Here is a 26,078-nt window from a genome sequence, read left to right as displayed (position 1 = left end):
CCCTGGAGAGGACACCCCAATATCCGGCACGAGCTCTCGCTGCAAATTTTTAAAAAAGCTTGTCTGTCCTGAGACTTGCTGTTGCTGCGGTGGAGGCCTCAGCTGGCTGGGCACAGTGAATCAACTGGACGGGGGGGGCACTCTTGAGATTTTTATTATCATGAATAGGAGTGACGGTGAATGTCTTAGTCCTTGAGATTGTATTATTTCGCTGGGATCAAATCCCATTGACACAGTCCTTGGAGCTTCTGTTCAGCTTGAATAGATCCAGACCACAACAGACCTTCAGATTGCTGTTATTTTTTGATTAGATGAGGCTGGTGTCCCACGGAGCGTTTTAAGGGATATTTCAAGAAAAATCCAAAGGGTAGAAGGGATAAGAGGTTGTGCTGTGTTGTTTTAATGGGCTCATGGTGTAAACTGCACTCTGCAGTGAGGTTAAATTTACACTCATCGCATCCAAAAACAAGTTCTGGACCTTTTCACAAAGACAACAGTCAGTAAACAGTTAATGAGGGTGAAAGTGAACCTTCCTAGATTTCCCGATAAGCTCTCATCTTTAATCTTTAAATCCCATCTCCTTCAGTTAGAAACATCACCAACACGTGCATTTGCATGAAACACACTTGTGTGCAGACACTAGAAACTATAGTTGAGGGATAGATACCGGCATCTGGGATGCAATAAAATCAATGGTAAAAAGGAAATAGCCTCAAGAGGTGTTTCTTGAAACCTGTTCTTGTTATCTGATCACAAATAACAGCCACGAGCGCAACAGGTCTCCGATCCAGAATACGCTGACTGGCGTCTAATTTGCTAACTTGAATCTGCTTGGTATGTTATTTATTTAATTTTTTTAAGAATGATGAAATTTAAATTGAGTTTTTATCCACCTGGTTCTGATCACCAGCTGTCACAAAGTAGAGCTCACAACTGTGGCTGTTAGGAACGACCTGACATGCCCTATGGCATCGTGATTGAGTTTCTGTTGAAACAAAAATCAATTAATAAGATTATTAAGGCTGTGTAATCTCCCGCTGCTCCTTATTCTCTTTCAGACACCTGTCGTGAATGACGGAAGGCAGATCAATTGATTGATTGATTATATATATATTTATTTGGGCATATTTTTAGGTGTTTTTATTAATTTTTCTTTTAGTCGCAAGTATGTTTTATTTTTAAGAATGCAAATTTAATGTTGAATGTGGTTCAGAAGAAAGAACAGTTTTAAACATGAACATTCAATCCCGGCTGGTGTTCTTCATCAACTGACTGCTTGGTGTTGCTTCTCCCAGGTATCGTCTGACACGCATCGTGGTGGACAATGAAGCGGGCCCCCATAGGAACCAGACGGTGGTCTTCCTGGGATCTGAGAAAGGCATCATCGTCAAGTTCCTGGCCAACATGGACAGCGGCTTCCTGAACGACAGCGTGTTTCTGGAGGAGCTCAACGTCTACAACCCGGACAAGTACGTCGCCCTGGGTCTACGTGTGTGTGCGTGTGTGTGTGCGTGTGGATATAAATAGAGGGAACACATGGATACTGTTGCTACAAACAAAGGAAGGCCGGCTATTGCATATGTGTGTGTTTTAGAGTGTGTGATTTTGTTTCCAACCATCTCGAGACTCGGCCAAAGCCGCCAACCCACCAGCTCCATCAGTACCAGTCAGCTCCCCCGACCCAGGCTATGTAGTGAGGCCAGCCAGCCAGATGGTTACTCTATCATTTAAAAGAGTTTTATCAGGTTACACTCTGCCCGACCACAGCGACTAAATTAAAGACGTAGACCCTAAGGCCCTGGATAACGCAGCGCTGTGGTTCCCGACCTCAGCGGAGCCCAGCTCCTCCAAAACGTTTGGCTGATTAAAAGAAACAAGCACACACACATACACGCACACACACACATACCGAGGTCTGTGTTTGTCTTCAGAGCCAGCCTCGAATCTCTTGCTAAAATGTTACACTGCTGTTGGTGCATGCACACGGACGGCAAGCTAGTTGAGGAGCGCGTGCAAGCTGGGCCCGCTGGGGTGAGCGAGTTAAGCATTGTCGTGTACTTGAGGTAGAAGCGAATAAGGGAAAAATCAGGCGCAGCGTGACCCTTGCCAAAGCAAATATTTAGTTGAGGGGTAATGGATGAAGGGTGAACGAGTGGCGGCACAAGCGGAGGAGGGCAGAAAAGAGCAGAGGAGAGAGGCCCGGGAGAAGAGAGATTGAAAGAAGCACAGCGGAGGATCCGTTATTGTGTTAGACAGCCGAGGAGAAGGAGAAGAGGGGAAGGAGAGCGAGGACTTGACGGGAGGGCTTTCAAGGTTACCACTGTTTGTTACCTGACATGCTGCGGCCATGTGACGAGCCGTATGGAGGGGATAAAGGGCAGGTCCTGCCCTCTCTCCTCTCCCGCAGCTGTGTCTCCTTTCCTGCCTCCTTCCCGTGTCTCCTCTTCTGTCTGTGTAGCCGGGGCCGAGCGTCAGCCACCAGCCATCTGGCTTTAGTCGCATATACAGTAAGTGACTTTGCCCGTCTGCCTGCCTGGCCCGATTGTCGTGCATTACCCATTGTAGATGGACTCAAAAGCTCTAATTGAGAGCGTTAATGCGGGACGAGAGCATGGCGAAGGGGAGATTAAATCCCAGGAGCTGGATGGCGGGATGGAGAGAGGGAGTGGATGGAGAGAAGGGATGGAAAGCTCGACACGCCCAGAGGGATTAGAGTGTGTGCTCCTAAGGGGGCGAGCAGACAAAAGAAGACCGGCAGGGATGGAGGAATGGTAGAGTGGGGAGGAGGAGGGGTTGTGTTAGTGGGTTTTACAGTTAAGTGCAGTGTTATTGCTGACTGCTCACTGTGCCCATCTGTCTGTTTATCTGTTGAATCGGTATCACCCCTTTCTTTATCTCTCTTTATCTCCTACTCTGTTGCTGACCCCCGTGTTCTGGAGTCCAGCTTTATCTCTGTTCTCCCTGACCTCGCGGTTTGTCTTTCTGCCACATCTTAATCTTCTTCTCTTTTTTTTATCTCTTTAAATTAACTGTTAAATCTCATTCTATGGCCTCTCACATCTCTCCGTGCTTATTTTTTATTTTATTTTTTTTAACAATACTTTGTCTCTAAATAACCAGACAGTTGAAGAATAACCCATGTTCCATCCTCTCCTCCGTCTCCTAGGTGCAGCATAGACGGCGTGGAGGACAAGCGCATTGTCGGCATGCAGATCGACAGCAAGAGTCACGCTTTGTGGGTCGCTTTCACCTCCTGTGTGGTTAAGGTGCCGCTGTCTCGCTGTGAAAGACACGGGAGATGCAAGAAGTGAGTTTGATGTTTGCACATGAAAGCGTTCTGTCAACAAACTCCAGTTTACAATATGATGAGGGGCTGATTGTGTGTGCGTGTCTCACCTAGGTCTTGTATAGCCGCCAGAGACCCGTACTGTGGTTGGGTGTCAGAAGGAGCCTGCAAACAGGTGGTTGGTAACACAAAGTAAGTAACATGTTAGTTAATGCATTCACTGTATCAGCTCTTTTTAATGGACAGAGACACGTTCACAAAGCACAGGTGTGAATAATTAATTAAATGAGCTGAATGATTTGTTTTCATTTACAAAAACAAAGTTGCAGTAATTAAAACTAAGCCTCATCATTAAGCTGTAGTGTTGTTTTATTTGCCAAGGAGACTCTATTGCTTCTATATTTAGGAACATTGAGTATTTCATTATGAGAGAATGTTCACATGGGATTTTACAGTATAGACAAAATACTTCTACTCTGTGTCTCCTGTAATTACTTCGACATCTGTAGAATTAAGTCAGTTTTAGTTTATGTCACTTCTAAAGTCACTGTTGTCCCTCCCTGCGGTCATGGTGATCGTCCTTTACAGTTACAATACAGTAAAACATTGCATTGGTTACATAGCTACAACTGTAAGGATTACAGATACTAGAACCCAAAAGCACAACTCGGAGACAAGATACAAGTTCAGTTCTTTTACTAGAGTTCAGGCAGGGTCAAAACCGGGAGGTCAGTCAAAACAGGCGAACAAATCCAATAAGGGGCAGGCAAAAATCCAAGGTCGAAAACAGGCAGACAGGGTCGGAACAGGCAGATCATGAACAATATAAAGGTACGCTGGAGAACTTGGCAAAAACACACAAGACAATCTGGCAGGGAACAAGTGCAAGTGAGGGGACCTAAATAGTGAGGGCTAATGAGGGAATGGGCTGCAGGTGAGATGGGTGTGGAGGACCAGGTGAGGGGAATGAGAGATGATCGGGTGTGAATGGTAGGATCTGAAATGACAGGAGAGTTAGTAAAATAAGCAGACAGGATGAAAACAAACTAATATGAAGGGGAATTCGTGACAACAACTCAGAAAAGTAATCGACCCCTCACTAAGTCAAGCACAGACTGGCCAATCATAGCGTAGCATCAGCCGGCTCTATTCAGCTCTGCTCCATTGACTCTCATGCACTGGTTTCAGATTTCCTTCATTTTCAGGCTGTTTTTCTTTTGTGGATTTGGAGCTAGTCATGGTTAAACGTTGTGCTAGCACACCATTAACTAGCGTTAGCACTTTTATGCTACGCTAGCTAGTGAAAGTATTCTGAATGTCCACACATGCTTAATGATTGCAACAGTGAATAAAGACCTTCCCGGCTTTACAGGAAAGTAAGTGTTGTTCCTTCTGTCTCGATCGGTCAGGTGATGCGGTGGTTCACTTTTACACTGAGATCTGAAGGCTTTGACTTCTATCTTTTTAACCTCTTATCGCTGCTAAATCAGTTTGATATCCTGGATATATCCTTCAAACCCATAATGGAGATGTCTGCTTCTCTCTGAAATTGACTTTCCAAAAATTAGATCACTTTTATTCAGGGAGTGCGGTTAGTGACAGTGTGGGCTCCATGGTAGCTCTGACAGCTTGTTGGAGTAGCAGCAGTGGGCTTAGGGAAGGGTCAATTACTGATGCTGGAGATTTTGTAAAAAGCCTGACATATGTGTTTTGCAAACAACTTTTATAAAACAGTACCCCACCTTCTCTGTCACGCCCGGTGGCATTCCTCTCTCGATTTGTCATGTCTGTGATCTTTCTAATTTTATGGTGTGTAAGTGCAATTTCCTTCAGCTGAAAGCGCTATTGGAAGGATGAATGGAAGGAAAGTGTTGTTTGCCCCAGGCTCGGGGTTGGGTACGCCGGGTTTGGGAAAGCTCGATGGTCGCGGTAACTATAATTTGTGGCTGTAGTTATGACACCGAAGCAGATTACGCTTTCTGAAGAAACAGCATATAGAGTTTTGTGGTGGGGAAAAACATTTTACTGATGAAGTCATAACAAAAGGACCAGTGCTCCAGTGGCTATTTGACTTTGAATGAATTTGATCCCCCCCTCCCTTCCGCAAAATGATTGGTCTGGCACGCCAATATGCCAAAGGCACAAGTACACACAAAACTTGTCCTCAAAAAAACACACACGGAGAGCTATCCTATTATTATTCCGTAAAGCTGCAGCGGACTGATTGAGTTTCCACTTTGGAGCTAAAGCCGACAGAGGCATTAAAAGGGCGAATGACCTCCCTCCTTTACTGTACAATATTTCTAAGTGAGAGAGGGTGGGGGTGGGGTGGGGGGGGATTAGGCCCGGTAGGATCTGTTGGTCCGTGGTGAGCTATTCATTTGCCAGGCTGCACAGGAGGGATAAAACAAGGGAGGGAACTCAGAGGCATTTTGGTGCTAAATACCAAGGTTTGCTCACAGAAACAGAGACTCACCTTTCTTCTACTTCAGCCTCACTTTTTCTTTTCCTCATTAAAATCAGCACCCCTTCCCGTTTCCTTACATGTTCCTCTATTTGTCTGCCTAACCAGCAGCCTTTCTTACCTGCACGTCCCTGTCCGTGTGTCTATTTTATCCATCCTTCTTCTTCTTCTTCTTCTTCTTCTTCTTCTTCTATCTTTCCTCTGACATATTCTTTCCCTCCTGCACGCCTCCCCTCTTCTCTTCTTCCATCTGGCCTCGGCGTGAGTGTGCCAGCGTTCTCATGTGGAGTTATGCCTCTCATACTTACTGCTCATATACAGCTCACACTCTGGTCTCCTGCAATATGGTTCCCAGTCCCCCCCCCCCCACACCTTCCTTTTGCATATTATCGCATATAATTATGTGTGGTTGTCATTATGTAAACTAGGTGTACGAGTGTGTTTCACAGACAACAGTTCAGCATATTAAAAATCACGTTCATTATTGAAGCCATTGTCTCAGCCACCGGCCCTGACCGTGCTCTAGATCAGGGCCGGGGTCTCTTACACTGATTAAATCTGCACACTCATACCGACTCATAACCTGCTGAAGCCCTGATGAGTAAAGTCTGAGTTCACTGCGAGTGTTCTTTCTTGAATCAAAATGAATGGGCGGCTTTGATGAAGCATTACGCATTCTTTACACTACAGTGTAACAGTGTTACTCTGTACAGTGTATTAGGTCCCTCGTCGCTCATTCACTTCTGATATGAATAATGAATGATATTATTCCTGACCGGCATTTTGTCCCCTCAGTGCAACCACATGTCTCACATAATAATCACATCGGATGCAAGATGATATAAAATGCGTCCCTCGGCCGCCTCCACTTATGTACAGTGCAGTTTGAATCTGATTAAAACATGCATCATGCGGTTGCAGCGGGGCCTTAACCCTGAGCTGAACCGTCTGTAGAGTCACATCCGAACACAATGCACCTCTGTTGCTATCATGCAGCCGCAACGGGACGTGAACCCTTTAAGTTCATACTATAGTTCACTCACTTTCACGTGCGCCAAGTAGGGCTCAGACCCCCGCATCTGTCGTGCGACTATTCATTGTTAATTCATCTCGAGACCGATGGGATTTAAAACCTTGTGTCTTCATCTCAACAATGTCTCGCCAGAGTCTTTAACGTTATTAAAAAAACATGGAAACCATGACCGCGAGGTTGCCAGTGTTTTGGTTTTGTCAAAGAGGCCAAACAACATTTCATGGAAGGGTGGCACGAGGAAGATCCGGCAGCTACCAGGAGTGCTTGGACGGCATTTGTGCTCAGACAGGTCTAATTGTGCAACTCTGCGTCTGCTCTGGCTTAAATGTACCATCTCCGTCCCAATTAAGGTTCTGTGAAACTGGAGGGAGAGATGAATAGTAAACATGAATATACATGAAGGGTTTGAGAACAGAACAGCAGCAATTCAATTGTATTTTCCTCCTAAACTCTCCATGTCCTTGTTGTCAGGTTCACGCTCTCAAGTCTGATCGGGGGATAAGGGGCGGGTGATGCTGTTTTGGAAAAATCATTCTTCTTCATGCTATAATTGTGACCAGTGGAGGGTGAGGAAGATGAGAGGCCGGTGGACTGGCAGGAGGAGAAGGACTAGCAAGGGGGAGGCGGGGGGGCGGAGGAGGACTGTGAAAAGCTGTCATGCGTGACTGTGATCCTGGTTGACAGTTGGTCCGCTCTGTTTCACAGATCTCCTTACTGCCTGCTTGGTGGTCTTTCAGGAAGAAAACAGGTCTCCGTGCAGATTGCATCAGAAAATAACATCTCCAAAAAACTCCCGCTCTGCCCGCTCTTTCTCTCCCTCCGTGTCATATGATGGCCCCCCCAAGCATGGTTCCCCCTCGCTGCCCTGCTCTTCGCCCATGTGATTGGGACTACAGCCTCATATCTCCACTGAACCCAGATAACGGCAGCTGTTGAGAAACAGGAGAAAGCATATGAAAGTTCTCTGTACATTTTCACCATATTTTTTTTTATTTAGAGCAGGAGTTCTTTCTTACCAAGATCAATACCACTTTCATGTCTGTACAGTACATGTCTGCTGGAGCCAGCAGCAGATTAGCTTAGTTTAGCATAAAGACTGGAAACATGGGAGAACAGCTAGCCTGGCTCTCTCCTAAATCTGCCGAGCAGCGCAACAAATGAATACCTTATATCTCGTTTGTTTCTATTTACGGGTTTTCTTTGTGAAAGAGATTTCTTGGCTAGGACCTTGTTTGAGTCTCTGCTGGTTGCCCGGCAACTGCTCAGAGTCAGGTAATAGTCCAGCACATAATTCCTTTTTACACTTTTTGGTTTTTGTACGGGTTCAACAAACAAAATAAGATGTGTTGATTAGTGATCTTCAGAGGTGCTCTAGGTAGATTGCGTCACCTTTGAACTGAGCCAGGTAGCTGTCTCCAGTCTTTGTGCTAAGCTAAGCTAACCGGCTGCTGGCGGTAGCTTCATATTTATCACACCGACACATAAATGGTATCAATCTCATCTAACTCCAAGCAAGAACGTGAATGAGCATGTTTCCCGAAACGTTGAACCATTTCTTTAGGACCACACAACATAAGATGACAGTTCTTCTTACAGTCAAATTAAACATAAATCTATTTATATCGTCACTTCTGGCAATGAGTCTTGTGCCAGCTATGGATTTACAAGCCTGCCAGCATTCCTCATAACCGCTGATTTTAGGACTCCAGGGCACCTGCAAGGTGTTCTTTGATTCTGTTCCAGTGCAGGGCTTTCTGCAGCCCACACTGTGTGCAAGCACATAGGGTACGCTGTGTGGTAGTGAGCTTTCCTATAGCTCGGTTACTTTGTTTAGGTGTGGCGAGCCTGCATGGCCTGGCCTGTTTTCCGCCGCTGACCATGATGTCTCTGTTCCCCGCAGATCAGCCTTTGAGCAGGACGTGGAGCATGGTAACACAGATGGCCTGGGAGACTGCCAAAGTAAGCAGGCACTCTTCACTCTTATCTTTCCTCCTCTATTCTACACCCCCCACCACCACCACCACTCCTCTCTTCTCTGTTAACTCAGTCTCCCTCTTCTCTCGGCCCTGCGTTTTCCTTCTTCGCTGCTGTCACCTTGTTCTCCCCCCGTCTGTTCCGCCCTCACAATCCTCTCTTTCAGCCTCTTCCATCCATCTGTCCCTTTTCGGCTCTCGTCCTCTTCTGTCCTCCCCCCGCTGCCTCTCTGGTCCCCCGGTCAATAGAGTGTTGTGTCCACTTGGGCAAAGACTGGATCGCCTTTTTGCAATTGGCTACGAAAAACACAACACAAACATTCAGCGGGACCCGGGGAACAGGATCTGACTTGTGAGCCGTCAAACACAAGTCAGCCTTAAAAGCCTTGAAAGGCCTCTTTAACTCAATGTATATTTGATATTTTCATGTCCAGAATAACTGTTGGGACTCGTCGAATGTGATTTTATACTAAGCTGCTCAGTTTGCAAGACAAACTTCAGAACAATTTGACCTCAAATCACTCATCTTTGTCCATTTCATCTCAATTTCGACTGTTTACTCTAGAGTGAATGTAGGCGGCGCATTTTCCCTTCAATTTGATCAGTGTGTTTAGTCAAGGGAAGCCATAGTGTTGAACCTTCATTAGCTGTTGAGGCTATAGATCACCTCTGATTTAAAGTTCGGAGAATATCGAGCAGCCAGTCGATTCTGAATTACTTTAGAAGTCATGGCTTTTGATCATGTTAAAGCTCTCTTTACTGCCAGCAATAACACATTTCCCCTCGTTTCTTTTCTCCTTCTTCCAGACACCTTTGTGGCGCTGAACGGTAAGTATCCCACATTTTACTGTAGAGGCAATCAAATAAAAGATAGGAGTTGCGTTTCATGTCCCCCGACTCTTTAGCTCCGGCCACACCCCTTCATCTAGTCAATCAATCATCCCCTCTCAGGGAAATGAAAACTCCTCCCACACGTGTAAAGACGGGTTATTAATGACTCATGCTTTTAACTGAATTCATTTCGTTCCTTCTTTTTCATAGACGTTCCCTCCAGTTACGAAGGTAATGAAACGAAGCGCGGTCGGTGCATTTCACTTCTCGTAGTGTTTGCCCTTGTCCAGCCCCTTTTGGAGTTTAGAATAAAGGACGTAGAATTAGAAATTAGATTCTGTTCCCATTCAAATTCTATTAGACCTCCTCTCCCTCCTTAATTGTTCCAACTCCTCTTTACCCCCTGTGCAACATCATCGATTAGCCCTGACCTTTGCTTCTAATTGGATGGATCTGGTTGTTGGTGGTTTAAGACTTTTATAGTGCAGAAATGCCTCAGTGTGCACATTAAGCAGGACATGTGTGAACAGAAGGAGAGGGAGATTAGACTGGCCTGTTTAGAGTCGAGAAAGATCCGATGCGTTTCTGCCAACTGCCACCGAGCATGTGCAGTTGGCACCGACTCTCCGCTATAAAACAAAAAAAAAGAAGGCTTATGCAAACATGAGCAGACACACATTTTTCTGCTACCGCAAAATACTCTAATACCCGAATCACACACCGCAATATCACAATCACAGTGATGACGCGTTCATCGCCCGAGTCGATTTCAAGAACGATAAACAGATGTGATGAGCCTGAAGCGGAGCCGGTCGGTCTTATCCGGAGCACCCACACATCCACCTTATTTTTATGGTTTTCAGTAAATCTCTCTGGCTCTCACACTCACACCCATACCTCGCAGCTGCCAGATCAAACAGTCAGATCCATACAGAATGACAAGAATAGATATTTTACAGTCGTTCCAGAAAGCCCAGCTCTCCCTCTCTCTCTCTCTCCCTCCCTCTTTCTCTCACCCCTGTGGCTGTATCCCCACTGTTCTCCTCCCTCCTTTTGGAGATCCAGGGTCAGAAAAAGGCATCTGTGTTGGTGTGCACCCCTATAGTGCTGAATATGCTCCCATAGGCTTGGCTGTGTGTGTTTCCACACACACACACACACACACACACAACACCCAGTTTACAACACCCCAAACAAAGTCTTAGCCATTACCCAAGCCCCTCCGTCTATCTGTCGGTGGTTGATATGGATTTGAAGATAAATAAATGCCCCCTCTTCATCCTCCTCTCCTCCACTCCCGACTAGACACCCTCGCCTCTCTTTTAATCTGTAGAAAGAGAGGGATGTGCATCCGTCGGCAGTATTTATTTATTCTTTCCTCCCTGATCCGCGGAGGAGCTCTGAGGCTCCGAGCTCTCTCTCTCTATGTGTGTCATCTGCCTGAATTGCACTTCCCCTGGCGGTGGGGGAATGAATTATAAAATAGGCCTGTCACACTAATCTCTCAGCCTTGGGCCAATAGTTAAATAAATCATTTTAATGATTGCCGTGGCACACGGAGGAGGAGGCTCCGGGTGGTGTTGTGCGTAGTCTACCAGCAGCATCACCGACGTCAGCCCCCGTGAAATGCTCCTCCCCTCTTCAAACAGCATAAACACATATTGAAAAGGCACTCGCACATCTGCACACACACACACACAGACACACATTGCTGTCACCTCCTCCGTGGGGACAGCTCCACAGAGGCTGTTGATAAAAGTGTTGTCAGTCTTCATCTAGGGTGGATGTTTGTTTTTTTATTCCATTATGTTAAATAAAGTATGTAGCTTGTGCAAAACTGTGTAGGGTGGCTTAAGTGTTGGCATGTGGGATGGTAATGTGATTAGCATGGTTCAAAAATAATCAGTCAGACAAAGCGTATGCACAAACTCTGCTTATGAAAGAAAATGAGACAAAAAAAAAAAGAGGGGGCGGGGCGGATGCAGGAAAACAAACATTGTGCGAGAGACGTTCGGCGATAGACGGGGAGGAGATACAGTAAGTACGATCCATCACCCACAGATGAAAGACACTTTGCTGCAATTGTCACTCTAAGGTGTTAGAGCACATCCGGCGCCTGCTATTCTTGTTGCCATCTCATCATCGGTGTAACTTCCCGGCAGCGTTATGATACCCTCTTCAACTGTTGGCCAGCGATTCGTTTAGCCGTTGAGGGATTTAATTACAGGGAGGAGCCAAATCAGAGAAAATTCATTAAGTGTTAACGACACATTTCTCATGATTGATCTAGACTTGCTAAATAAAGATTACCGGCCGTGCAGGATACGAAACGTTCGGGAGACATTTGGTTTAAAACGTAGAAACGTGGGTGTGAATGGGGAAATAAGCGGAGAGGGCGGAAGGAAGTGGAGAGGTAGGAGACATTTACAGTTATTCTCATTGCAGATAAATCTGCCAATTATTTTCCCAATTAATGATTTAGTCTATAAAAATCAACCACAAGTACTTCTTTCCAGAGCCCAAGCTGTAGTCCAAAACAAAATAATATTCAGTTAAATGTCACATGAAACAAGGAAAAGCAGCAAATCTTGAGAAGCTGAAATCAGAAAATCGTTAAAGAAAATGACCAGTTGTTTCAGTTTCAAAGCAAACTTCATGCTAAATTGAAGAAGAATTGAAAAGTTAGGATCAGAGTGGCAGAACGCTTGACAAGAGGAGGAGCATGAACGGAGTTAGAAGCGCTGTACAGCTGAAGAAAAAGTTTCAGGCAGACTTCTCGACGGGAGCGAGGGAGAGAAACTTTGTCTCTCGTCCTTCATATCAAAGGTAGGCACCCTATGGTGAATGTGGAGCAACGTGATTGTACTCTGCTCTGCTCTGACAGGCCCAAAGGAGCTCTGACACGTCAGTTAGAACAGGAGGGGAGAGAGTGAGAATGGCAGAGAGTGACAGGGAAAAAAGAAAAAACGTCTATCCTGAGAAACACACACACACACACACAATTGCTAATGAGTTACCCCGGGGTCACCAGGGAGAAACACTTTGTTGCATCGCACAGCCAAGCAGATGTCCTTATGTGTGTGTCTGTGTGTACGCTTCAAAGGAGGAATAGATGTGTGTGTGTAGGTGTGTGTGTGTGTGTGTGCGTGTGTGTGCACCCCTGCTGGCCTGTGCTCACAAGCACTGAAGCCTGTCCCCGTCTGCCTCGAACGTCCGATAACCTGTGTTGTGTCCGGCAGGCCACCACCACCGCCACCATCACCGCACCCTCTCCCTCCCCACCTCGGCCCTGCCCGAGGCTGCCGAGGGCCCCCTGGGGCGGGGCCGCATGGTGGAGCGGAAGGAACCCCCCATGAGCTCAGACAAAGGGGAGGACCCCTACGTAGCCGTGCCCTCTCAGACCCAGCCCGAAGCCAATGGTAAGCCTTGGAACACAACAGCGAGCAGTCAATTTGGTCCATTGTCACCTGTGGCAAGGGAGGGGGTGGGGGGAGGGGAGGTGTGGGGGAGGTTTGTGTAGTTGAGATTTACGGCTGCCTTGCTGCTTCCAGCTGACGAGGTGTAAAGATGGTGGACCGCTTTCTCTCCAGGGAACAAATTGCCTCACACTGTGCACGTAAGCCCCCCCCCAAAGAAACGTATGCAAACACACCTACGTCGCACATTCAGACACATACACATTCTGCGCTCGTTAAGACCCATGCGTACGCGCACACAGACAAACAGGCGCACTCGGCACTTGGATTTATTATCAATGGGCCGTAATGTCCCACAGGAGATGTAATATCCACACCATTACACTCTCGGAAGAAAAAAACGGCGATATATTTATTTCCCGGAGAAGATGGCCCAGGCGCCGGCTCTGTCATGCTTTGTGACACAGTGACATGACATTGAACGCCCTTTTCCTCCCGTGGTAACAACCTGCCTAATGCCGCACCGCCTCAAGGACGATTCGCAGGATAAATGAGACTGAGGGAAAAGGAGAGGAAGGAAGGAGACTAGTGTAGAACGACACCCATCGGAGGGGGAAGTATGAAAAGACAAAAGGTCTCTGCAGCATGTTTTGTCCCATAATAAAACCTATTGCAGAACATGCAACATGTCCCTGCTACATTACATACCTCATGCTATTAGAGGCAGCATCACCATGAACTTGAAGAGATATTGATTGTTAATAATGGTGATTCATTCACAGTAGGGGCTTTCTATAGACATACATGTGTATAAAGAAAGATATAGAGAGAAAGCCAGAGCAGCTAATGAGCTAAGAGATTTTGTCAGTGAAGTTGCTGTAAAAATGTCTTTTCATGCTCAAAACCAGCCTCAGTTTGTGCATTCTCTCATTTATTAACATTACGTTTAATTCATAGCGCAGCCAAGTCGTCAGGAAATGATGTTGACATTTTGCAGAAACCTACGATGCCAACATTTTTTTCTGGCGACTGTTCTCTGCTTTGCACAACGTCAAGCATCCAATGTTCCCCCAAGAAATATATCATAAAACCACTGAACTTTCACAATGCCAGGGAGTCATTTGAGATCACTATGAAATACCTTCAGAGCAGTGGTACGTATCGACAGGTATATCTTTTTTGTGAAGTGATGCCACTCGAATTGCACGAGAGGCACAAACCCGGAGCTTGCCAAAAAACACATACCGTCTCTCGTGATTACAAGCTCTACAATAAGGTGGTTCAGTTTGTCACGGCACGCGCTCCGGCATCACCGGTCTATGGAATAAACAGAGGCAGTGAATGTCAGCTGGAAGCAGTGAGGCACAAGTGGGTAGATCCAAAAGCACAATGGTGGCAGAGACGTCAGACAGCATGCCTGCAGCCAGCATCACAACATGCTGCCGCTGCCCTTGTTGCCTTTACCTGAGCAGGTGTAATACTACTCCTAATCCTCACAATTAATGGTGAGGCATGCTAGTATGTTTTTAATTATTTTTTTGGGGGGGGTGGGACACACTCAGGTAACTGCAACAGGGCTTCACATTTCAAAACAATGCTTCCTGCTGTTTTTTTTCTGTACGATCATTATTATTATGATTTTTACGAGACACCTTTGCAGCTTGTTTCAGTATTTATCAGTTATATTTCAATTTCAGCTCAACTGTCTTTTCTTTGCCTTTTCTATATACGAGTCAGCTTTGATGAGATTCGTTTGATTTTCTTGTGTTGGTTTCTTGTGAGCAGTTCTTGATATTTTGCATGGCTTGGTCTGAGACTGTTTTTTTCTTTTTTTGCTATTTATATATTTGCCTTTTTCCTCCCTTTTCATTGCTTTGATGGTATTAAGCACAGTTTTGCCTCCATGCAGCTTAATGCTTTTCAGCATGGCAAATCGAGCACCACAGTGAACAGTATTCATTTCCCGCTCCACCCATCCTGCCTCCTCTTCCTTCCCGTCGCCCTCAGATTTTATTGGCTTCAGGTGTCAACTGTACTGTGAAAACTTAGCAAACTGCGTATGTGAAAAGTGGAAATGGAATCAATATATGAGAAATGATTATGGAGACAGAAAAAGTATTTTATCCCGCATTTTAATGCCACGGAGATAAATCCATGCAGCGCACTTTACAGAAGCAATAAGGAATAAACATTTAACCACGCCATCAATCTCTCAAATTAAGTAAAAAAAAGTGTATGCTTGAGTGAAAACATATTAGTTCATATCCAAAGTCGTTTGCAAGCTTGTTTGCAATTTAAAAGAAATTACAATTACTCCCCAACTTTTTTCATTTGCAGTTGAGACATTGTGGAATCTTATCTGCTAATGAATATTACAGTGCTGCCAATATGTAATAGCCCGACACCACCGTAGTAATTAGAAATGCTGCAAAGTGATGAGTATTCACACGCTGAGGATATTTTAGCACCCAACAGCATCATTATCCGGCATTCCAGTGGGACCATCGCGGTTGCCAGGTGGCCGCTTGTGTTTCACAGTACATTTGAGCTTGGTGTTTGTCTGTCTGTCTGGGCCTCATCTGTCTCCGTTATATTTTCCTCCACCCCTGTCACCCGACCATACACCTCTCCCCTTTGCCTACCATCGCCCCAGACACGCCACTTTTCCACCATCTGCTGCCAGTGTGATCAGCCTCCCTTCCACAGGACCTCTCATCTGACTGGGAGGATATGTTCCAAGGCTATACCTTACCTAGTGCAAATTAATTCCTGAAACCAATTTATGGAGCCCCCCCCATCGCCCCTCCCCCCGCCTCTCTCTGTCTCTCTTCCTCCTCCATCTCTGCTCCTCCTCCTCCTCCTCTGTCTCACCCCTTGTAGTCTGTCTCTTCTCCAACTGGAGTCATATCTCTTCCCCTGTCTGCAGGAATGAATCCTAGCCCTGCCCTGCCCCCCCCCCCCCCTGCTCTCTCTCTCTCCTGTTTTCTACCTCTCTCTCCATCAGGATTGACTCCCCCACCCCCTTACATCACCCCCCCCCACCCGACCTGTAGCCTCCGCTGTGTTGCTCCAATTTATGGGTTCATTACAGCAGCAATCCAGGGAAGAAGGAAAAGGGGAGGAAAAGGGGAGAGGTGGAAGAGAAGAGGAATGGAGAGACAACAGGGGATGAGACATGGGAAATGAGGGAAGGGGAGAAGGCGAGGGGGGGACACATGATAAAGATTTATTAAACATAACAAGACAATAATGTAGTGGTGAAGGTTATAAGGGAGGGAGTGCATAGATAGGAGGTGGACAAACTGGCTGAAAGACAGAATTGAAGAAATAAGATGGAAGAAAGGGGGATAAGAGAGGATATGAAATGTAGAGAGATACAACGGTGTTTTTCTCTATCCCTCTGTCGTTTGTTTTCATACGGGGTCACAATTTGAACCCTGAACTGTCCACGTTTCTCAGCCAACTCAACTAATCTTCGGTGATGTAAAAATGTATACAATGTATGTAGTTTTTACTTGCAAAGCTAATCTATTTAGAAAGAAAAGGTATAACGTTTTTTATCAACACAATAGGTTTTGGAAAACATAAAATGTTGCCACTGAACATATCAGCAAAACATCCCTTGATTTTGTGTTTTTCCTACAATATCTGCACCAAGCAACAAAAGCATAATTAAACCTTCGATGGTGTCATTTTAAGGCAATCAAAGTGAGTGTGAGTGAGGCTGCGTTTCCACACTGCATTTTGCGTCAACGTGGAATCGTAGCACCAACCCCCTGGTTCCCCCTCAGTTTAACACTGTTAGCTCTGTCAGTATTTTTACTATTGTTTGCACAGTTAGCTGCGAGCCACTGGCTCAGCCGTCCGCATGTTGAGCGCCGTTTAGAGATACAAATGCTCCCAGTCCCATGTATTGCAATCTGCAAGGTGAGTGAAAGATAAGGGCCATGGTTAAATATTTTAAAAAAAGAATCAGTGACCCCGAACACCCCCCCAATGACTTGCATGTGGTATATACGTATATACACTAATACGTAGACAATCGAAAAACAAGAAAAATTGTGGAGGGACATTAGTATTACATCAACTTAATTTAGGAGACACGGTTGTCTCATGCTCATTATGATTCACAGGAGAACTATTCACAACGACGATGCAGTGTTTACATCTAGATAAACACCAAACATGAGTTCGTGATTTGAAATCTGAGGAACCACAATATTTTTTTCCCAACATCACGTTTCCAAAATATGGCATTATGATGATATTTCTTCGCCATTAGACGAGAGCGTCTGAAGTTTATTGAGAGATACGATTTCCCTTCATGGATTCCACGGTAATACCAACTACTACGACTCTGACAGCTGCCATGCAAGGCTCATTTTCAGCTGCAGGCAGCTCTCTGACACCTGTGTGCCGAGGTGAGGCTGGGATGATAGAGGGGTAGGATGACCTCGCTCACACAGGGATGCAGCTCTCTTTTTTTCATGCCAAAAAGTCTTGATAGCTTGAGCATTTCGATTCACCTCACTTTCTGGAAGGCAAGTTGAAGGAACATTTCACCATCGTTATTGGGGGTAGGCGTGTCAATCTCGAATGTTAGCTGTAGTTATGGGGTGGGGGGGGGGGGGGGGGGGGGGGGGGGGGCTGTCAAAAACATCCAGTACTAGCAGAGAAAATATCCCTTTTTTTTTCTTCAGTCAAATTCTGGTTTCAATTTGCAAACACAGTTGTGCCTGTGCTGTTGAAACACCTAAAAAAGCAAAGTAGTGTGGTAGGTTCCCTCTAACCACTGAGAAATTCAAGTTTTTGGCTTCACTTTTAAGAACCGCAGGTTGCTGCCTGGTTTAGTATAGCCATTTCTCATAAATGTAGTCATTATATAAATATCACACATTACCTTTCAGCTTTATTTCTCTCTCCCACTAGTGAGCAAAAGAAGCCAGAGGAAGGATTTCTTGGTTCTCTCCTTTCAAATTACCGGTCCTTGGAAGCGAGCCGACGAGATTAGACGCTTTAGTTTAACATGAACTCTGCTCACTGTCAGATGAAGCATTCAGCTGGTGACATTTTTTTCAGGAGCCTATGAGGGCGATTGGGCACATTGGGTAATTTAATGTTGGTAGTTTCATATGTCCTTGCAGTAGAATGATAGGATTTAAGTTAATCCCATAAAAAAGGATGATAGGATTTAGGTTCGAAGTTGGTGAGGTGGTCCTTTAAGGTAGGATGACTGCACTGTAGCAAAGAAAAATACGTTTTTTTTGGGGAGGGTTTTGTCGAATAATCCTACGACTGTCATTACAACACCTTCATTAGTGTTTTAACAGCAGGATTTTGTTCCTTGCCGGCCAGAGATTGTGATAGATCTCTGTGAGGCAGATTAATTATTCGCAGCTCTTTGTGAATCATAACAGAAACAGTGGACTGGATGTTTTCCCGGTGTTACGCACTTCCCCGAGTGACGTCAAGCTGTAAACCATAATTTCCTCCACTGATTAGCTTATTGTTCTCTCAGGCCGCTTTTGTTTTTTCAACACACATTCGCTGCTCACTTTTCCATTTGAATGTTTTGGTTATGCTTTTCAGTAAGACCTTCTCGCCTTTCGGCGGTTTCATACAAAAGCTTTGCTTTGTCTCTTTTGGAGACTGAATCTCATATCACGGCGGCTCAATCCTTTTGTGCCTTTGCAGCTCGTCAAACCCACACTCAGCTGTCATTATTCTGCTTTGAACTGAATTTAAATGGCCACGTCCACGACGTCCGTGAGTGAGCCACTCATCGAGTAGATACCGGCTGAGTCTTTGTCCTGGGCCTCGACAGGGCCCGTTTTATACAAAAACATCTATGAACGATTATCTATTATCACTGGATGAATTACAAAAGATCTCACTTCAGTCATGCATAGAAGGTGGAAGCTTGTCACACATTTTCAGCAGTCATAGCATGATAAAATGCACTTGAGTGGGTCACCGACAGTGACTCAGTAAGATTGAGTACTACTTAACAGGAGTTAACACTATAAGGGGGGGGGGGGGGGATCGTGATTGAAGATTTCAACACTTAAATACCTCGACATGTGATGGAGGTGGAATTCAGAAAGAATTGCATTAATTGTTGAAGCTGTGTTATTCACGCTGGGCAGCGCCTTTTCACAAGTCTATCCCCCGTTAACACACCGTGCTGGTGTCAACTTCAGACATCACCCAGCTGATGATTAACGCTCCCAGGGAGGTGTAATTCAGCTCGATCTCCTTTGAGCATTAAATACTACAGTTTGTATGCACGGAGGTGGATAGGTTAGTGCATCAGTGTTAATACCTGAGGCGCAGAATGATATAATTAGGGCTTTAATTGTAACGTAACTGACTCATCAGTATGCTGTGTACTGACTCTGGATTGTCTGATGAATGCTTTAATATTGAATAACACCATTAATGCGAGTGCCTCTCGAAACGTAAACATACACAAGACTTAATGGGATAATATCCTAACCCGGGATTAAATGGAATTTAATGAATTGCTGTCATCATCTAAACAGCATTGTCCTTTAAAAAAAAAAAAGATGAAAACAAGGCAAATAAGAGCTCTCTAAAGCTCCCGCCGCCGTGCAAGCAGAACACGCTCTTCTCCCGTCCTTCATCTTTTTCTTACACTCCGTTAGTTATTGAGGTCCAGGGTTCCGCCTCTCAACAAGTGGCACGTCAGCGAGCGCAGTTTGGTCTGATTAAGATTCCTATCGCTCTGCAGACAGTGTCTTTGTGTAACGGGCCCCGTAGTCAGAGGTTAGGGTCCTCGCCGTAACCTCTCTGTGATGTTTAACTACCTTTGAAGTTTCCCCAACACCAACACAAAGACGAGCCCTGTGGGCCCGAGTCAGTTGGTGCTTCTGAAGAGATTAAAACGAGTGTAAGGGCGCCTATGTGTGTCAGACAAGAGAGAGAGAGAGAGAGAGAGAGAGAGAGAGAGAGAGAGAGATATCATTCACCCGCTCCAGTCACAGCAGATTACAATTTTCCCGATTCACAAGCAAGTTTTGCCGACCCCGGCTGTTTTGACAGCGAGAAATATCCGAGTATCTGAGATATGTGTTTAATATCTGAACGTTGAGGCCCGAGGCGTTGTCATATTCAAATAAATTCGACCGCTGAGAGAAACCGCAGGATGCCTCGCGCTGCATTCTGGGGGCGAAGGCAAGAGTTGAAGCCGGGGTGACGATGCATCACTGTACAGTCAGGACCTCAGCGAGACGAGACTGAAGCGGGAAAAACTGCGTTGATACTTCTCAAGGTCACACAGTTGAAAAGTTTTGAAAAGTTTTGCCAAGATCGCAAAAAACTAGCGGCGTAGCCAGCTCGATTAGAAACCCTGAAGTCCTGATTCAACAAGAGACAGCCCTGCTGTGTCCTCCGTGGCTACTTACATTCTCTTTGATGTGAGCATGAGAAACAATTCCTCACATGAAAGATGGAAGTCTTCAAAATTTTTACTCTTTTTCTTTCTCATGCATTTTACCCAAAGGCCTTGGGCTAAGTACCATCCGGATGTGTGCACGTGAGTGATGGATGGAAGGGGAGGGACAAATAGAAAGAAAGGGTTTTTTTCCCTCTTAAGAGGCAGACAAGAAGAACCAATGCAGTGCAGGTTAAAAAGGGGCTTTAACCTCAGCTGCCACACCCGGAGCAGAAGACAAGGATGTGGCTCCACAGTTCGGCCTCCTTCACCGGGACGGACAACCGTTCGGCTCTGCTCCCCTCCGTCTTTGACATTCAATGGGAAATCCGAATCTAACCTTTAGAGGCAATAAATTTGCTGTCATGAAAATTCATAACAGTTTCGACTCGCTCTTTCAGCATGTAAGGACCGAAGACAGAGACGGATGAACGTATTTACATTTAACCAGGATTATGTAGAGAAAAAAGAGAGGTTTGCCAAAGTATTTGTTTACGCTCGCGCTTTCATTTCCTAAGAGTTTTTCAGGGCTGTGCTCTCTCTTCTTGTGCATCTTTTGTTCGCAGCAGCTCTCAAAACGCCACCACGTCACCGTTGTGGTTCTCCACCAAAGGAGGATAACCCACAAAGACCACGAGGTTATAACTACAGCCTTTTGCACTCGACACATGGAGGCCGAAAAGTGCAAAAGAAATAAGGCGGAAGTCAGAAAAAGTGATTCGTTAGTAGCAGAAAGTGGGGAGGAAAAAGATGTGGACAAAATGAAAGATAGCAGCGAGGAAAAGTATGTCTCTGGTTGTCAGGAGTTACTTTGTGAGATGGGAAGCAGATGTTTGGTTGGAGAGGCCGGCCGTTCGGGTTGACCCTTGATGCTTCACTGCAGACAGCACTCATCACGTCTCGCGCTATCTACACAGCCAGGCGCGTCCTCGATAAGAAACCATTTTGGCCCGAAAAGACATTTTTTTTCAAACCTTTTGTTTAACACTAAATGAGTTACGGCCGAGCTGCGTCTTGTCAGCACTCTATTAAAGAGAAACGTTTATTTTACAATAAATGAACAGAGCAAAAGTAACAGCTTTTTCTTTCTTCTTTTTTAAAAAAATCCAGGTCGAGCTTCGGAGTCAAAGCAGAGACTCTGGGTATTGCTCGGTGCTTCACGCGATTTAAGTCACGTCTTTGGACTAATGAAGTATGACTGCAGCGAGCGAGGATTATGGATGTTAGTTTAAGAGAGTCTGGATTTCGCTTCCATGAGAACAGATTAGCGCGTTGTCTCTGTGTCTGTGTTGTGTCTCGCTGAGGAGACACAGAAAGGAGATATTCTCCGAGTGCGTCCTCGGTGACACAGACGAGCCGAAAAGCCTAAACACGATTACCCCGGCCCCTTCAGGATTTCACTGATTTATTGCAACTAACGCTTCATTTGTGCCGTCTTCTTTTTGGAAAAATTGCAGAACAAATTGAAACACTTCTATTTTTATCTACAAACAAAAGTGAATTCATTCATGTCAACAGAAACTTGTAAAAAAGACAAAATTGCAGCAATATGCTTGTTGACAATTGTTTTGATTACTGTTTGCAGCTCATACACTAAGTAAATGGGGTTTTCTTTGTCAGTGTTCTTCAGGCAAACAAAACATCTGTTCTTGACACCTTTATATGAAGTCCTAGTAAATGAAAATGATTTCTGAAAGCTGTTATACAGATCGTATCACTCACATAATGCTTATTCTAGCGCCTGGATTCACTGCAAACACACACTGCACAGCATAATGGACTATTCATACACATGAATACCACACTATTGTTCTTAGTTATGTCATCTAGAAAATCTTCCACATGGACAGTGAATAAAATATAGTATGATATGAGCACACACGTGTAATCGAGTCACGTCATCGAGACCAGCGGTGCACTGTGGGAGCTTTTTAAACGTGACGGAACCCACCTGCCTGATCTCCTGTCTGGGGTAACTTATCTGTGTTGGCCACGGGTCATGTATGAAGGCGTTATAAATCTCTCTGCCGTGGACCGGTGTGTTTAACCCAAGCAACAGAGTGCTGCATTAGATGTCTACATTCATCAACAGGCTGGAGGTTATCATCTGTGAGCATGTGTGTGTGTGTGTGTGTGTGTGTGTGTGTGCAGATTGGTGTTGACCCCATTTTATTACCCGCAACCCGCTGCCAGGATGCTTCGCAGCTGCTTTTATTGAATTATCTTTCATTTGGTCGCATCGCAGCGCGTCTTTGAGAGTGGCGCTTTTATACAAGACACTGATGATACAGCTCATTGGATTTAATGCTTAATCGGAGGCTTTTTAATGTGTTCTCTGTGATTCATGAGATTGGATGCGAGATGTATGAAAAGTCCCCCATTTGCATCCGTTAGGACAAAAGGGGTTTGGGTATTTCAGACTCCCTTTATCTGCGCTCATATCTTTATTTCATTTCAGCAGAAGGGTTTTATCGAGGATTTAAATTGTGAATCATAATCACCCCTCCAAAACGCATTTTCAGTCTAAAATTGGATTTTCTGGGAAATATTGAATGTTGCTACATCAAGCTTCCATTTGTGCCCCTTTTGAGAAGGTGTTCCTTATGACGGGATAAGCCCATCTTCATTTGCATGTTTTTGATGAAATTATTGAAACCTCTAATCTTTTTACCCAGAAAATATCTTTTCATTGTAGTAATTCAATATTGTTTTCTATTATTTTGTTGATCTAAAAATAAACGTCTCTCCCACCAGCCTTTAGAAACAAGTTCCCACAACACACTGCAGCAGTGTAATCTCTCGCAGTCTCAATGTCCTCTCCGCGTCTCTCTGCAGGTGTGATCCGTGAGAGCTACCAGAAGGGTCGTGACCAGCTCGTTCCCGTGACCTTGCTGGCCATCGCCGTCATCCTCGCCTTTGCCATGGGCGCCATCTTCTCTGGCATCATTGTCTACTGCGTCTGCGACCACCGGCGGCGAGACATAGACCTGACGGGCCGCAAGGAAAAGGACAACCACCACCTCCACTCCCGTCGGGGTTCAATGAACAGCGTGACCAAGCTGACGGGCCTGTTTGAGACACAGGCCAAAGACGGCCGCCCCGAGGCGATCCTCACCCCTCTGATGCACAACGGGAGGCTGACGCCGAACGGGAAGATGCTGATAAAAGCAGACCAGCACCACCTGGACCTCTCTGCTCTACCGACGCCTGAGTCCACCCCAATGCAGCCGCGTCGCAAGCCCAGCCGGGGAAGCCGGGAGTGGGAGAGGAACCAGAACCTCATCAACGCTTGCACCAAGGACATGCCACCAATGGGCTCGCCCGTCATCTCCATGGACCTGCCCCTGAGGGCCTCGCCGGGCCACATCCCCAGCGTGGTGGTCCTGCCTCTGCCGCAGCACCAGCACCAGCTCCAGCCTCACCTGCAGCAGCATCAGCAGTCCTACCAGCACGAGTACGTGGAGCAGCCCCACCACAGCGACCACGGCATGGGCCACGGCGTCATGGACGACCAGGGGGCCACCCTGGAGTACAAGACGGTCAAGGGCCCTTGTCACAACCTCAACATGGTGGATCCAGAAGGGGTGCTGCCGCCGCGCGTGCCCCAACGAGAGGCCTCTCTCACCATCCCCCCGGCCGTCCCACAGATGGGCAAACGTCTGGAGGTCCACTCGTCAGTCTACGGGCTCCGGAAGGGATCGGCGTCCGGAGCGTCCGGATCCTCCGCCCTCAAGAGGCACAACACCAACTCATCTAACTCCTCCCATTTGGCGAGGCATCAGAGCTTCAACCGCGTGGAGACGCCGCCCCCGGCGCCTCAGAGGGTGGACTCCATACAAATGACAGCACAGGGCATATCTCTGTCACGGCAGCCTGGAATGAGCTCCTACGGGTCACTGCCTCGAACGGGCATCAAATATCTCAAGCCCGACGTCCCACCCAAACCCTCCGTGGTCTCGCTCTCCACAAAAGTCAAGTCCAGTGACTCCTGCACATAGTCAGGTACTTATCCGGTCGGTCCAATGTGAACAGCAGTGAAAGGGTTGTTTTTTTCCGAACAAGAGAAAAACAGGGAATACTGTACAACTTGCATCTCTTTTTAGTGTTTTTTTTGTTTGTTTGTTTTTGGTGTACAGTACAGTGCGACACAATTTCTTTTTTTCTTTTTTTTAAAGAAAACACTTTCTTTTTATATAAATATGTAAATATTATACAACTGGTTGTCGTCATTTGTTTCTCGTCACGGAGCTCATGCTCTGGCTGACTCCCAGTTCCCCTGTGTCAGCACACATGGGAAGGTGTGTGCTACTGAAGCAGAAGACGATACTTCATCCGACGGCGCCCTGTAGCATCCAAGACGGTGGCTCTCTTGTTTGTGGTGTCTTTGGCCACCGGGACTTGACTTGATACTTTATCACGCTGGTAAAAAAAAAAGAAATGAAAAATAAAAAAAATAAAAAAAAAAAGCACACATGCAGACAGCACTGGTGGAGGGGGTTTGGAGAGTTGTACAGTACCTTGAGGACTGGGAAGTCTGAGTGACGAAGCACTCTGAGCTCGGACTGAAAAGGACAGACGGCTCTGCCGAGTTCTGTCAGAAACTGTGAAAAAGCCTCTCAGTGTTACAGCAATTAAGTCCTGCCTGGGTTTTAACTGAAAGCCTGGGCCAGAGGAAATCTTCTACTGTACTGGTTACTGAATAACACATGACTGTTAATACTAATAGCTTGTTGTATTTATTTTTATTAAGTGCTTTTGAAAAAACAAAAAACTTTCTAGGCTCAGAGAGAGAGAGAGGGAGAACAGAGAAGAGATCTTTTGATATTAATGAATCAAGTGTAAGGGGGGGGGGGGGGGGGGAAACGTATTTAAAGTCATTAAACTGGAGCCCGTAGAACTTTCTTGATGACTGAAGGTCCACTAGGTCTGACTGTGTGCTCAGTGGGACCTGCAGCTTGAGATATATGTGACCTCTGCGACAAGGAGGAGATATTTATTTTAAATGTGCCAGACAGGGACTTTTACCTTCGTGGACCAGAATTCCCATGGTTTTAGACCAATCATGAACAAAAAAAAAAAAAAAGACTTCCCCAAGCTCACCCTTTCACTCCTCCGATGAGCATCCCCCTCCCCCCCAATCAGCACTGTGGTTTTTTTGTGTGAGTCCGTAACATTTGTCCTGATTGGTCGCTGGCTTACCGGTGCCATCAAAGCTCACTGTTGCATGATGCAAAACGTAAGAGAAGCAAATGCTGCAACAGTGCGGGACGCGTACAAAAAGCGGTGCCTCCACCTGGCTGGAGCGTCGTCACGCGGACCAGCAGGCGGAAAAGGGAAAAGTACAAAAACATCTGGCCTGCTTCTTTTTCCACATGTAAATTTGTGCCTTACACCCTAAAGTAGTGACAACGTTTTCTTTAATAGCTGTTGACTTTGTCTCCTCGTAGTGTTTCTTATTTTTATTTTTTTCTTACGTCATGATATTTCCCTGGTTTGATAAAACTGCAAATTAAAGAATGTAGGTGTTCTTGTTGTAATTCTGGTCCCTATAGACATAACACACTTACAGTCGGGAGGGAGGAGAGGAAGGAGCATTTCATTTCAATTCCTTCTTTCTCTCTC

At 45.8% G+C, this 26,078-nt stretch overlaps 1 protein-coding gene across 2 annotated transcripts in view; it reads left to right on the top strand.

Annotated features, from left to right (window-relative positions):
- Positions 1-24,951, top strand: part of sema6a (sema domain, transmembrane domain (TM), and cytoplasmic domain, (semaphorin) 6A) — a 55,626-nt gene extending 30,675 nt beyond the window's left edge. Inside the window, exons 12-19 of one of the 2 annotated variants that reach the window (XM_076099595.1) lie at positions 1,296-1,469; positions 3,167-3,307; positions 3,401-3,478; positions 8,684-8,742; positions 9,564-9,584; positions 9,798-9,818; positions 12,827-13,006; positions 23,292-24,951. In XM_076099595.1, the coding sequence (XP_075955710.1) occupies positions 1,296-1,469; positions 3,167-3,307; positions 3,401-3,478; positions 8,684-8,742; positions 9,564-9,584; positions 9,798-9,818; positions 12,827-13,006; positions 23,292-24,454 (1,837 nt within the window). In that variant the 3' untranslated portion in view covers positions 24,455-24,951. The remainder of the gene's footprint in view (positions 1-1,295; positions 1,470-3,166; positions 3,308-3,400; positions 3,479-8,683; positions 8,743-9,563; positions 9,585-9,797; positions 9,819-12,826; positions 13,007-23,291) is intronic. The other variant, XM_076099596.1, reaches the window with a different exon arrangement.
- Positions 24,952-26,078: the final 1,127 nt, after the last annotated feature.

The sequence above is a fragment of the Anarhichas minor genome, unplaced genomic scaffold (genome assembly GCF_050575085.1).
Source record: "Anarhichas minor isolate MPS153535 unplaced genomic scaffold, ASM5057508v1 ptg000025l, whole genome shotgun sequence".
Taxonomy (NCBI): Eukaryota; Metazoa; Chordata; class Actinopteri; order Perciformes; family Anarhichadidae; genus Anarhichas; species Anarhichas minor.
Note: the sequence above shows the minus strand (reverse complement) of the source record. Positions and strands in the feature narration are given on the sequence as shown.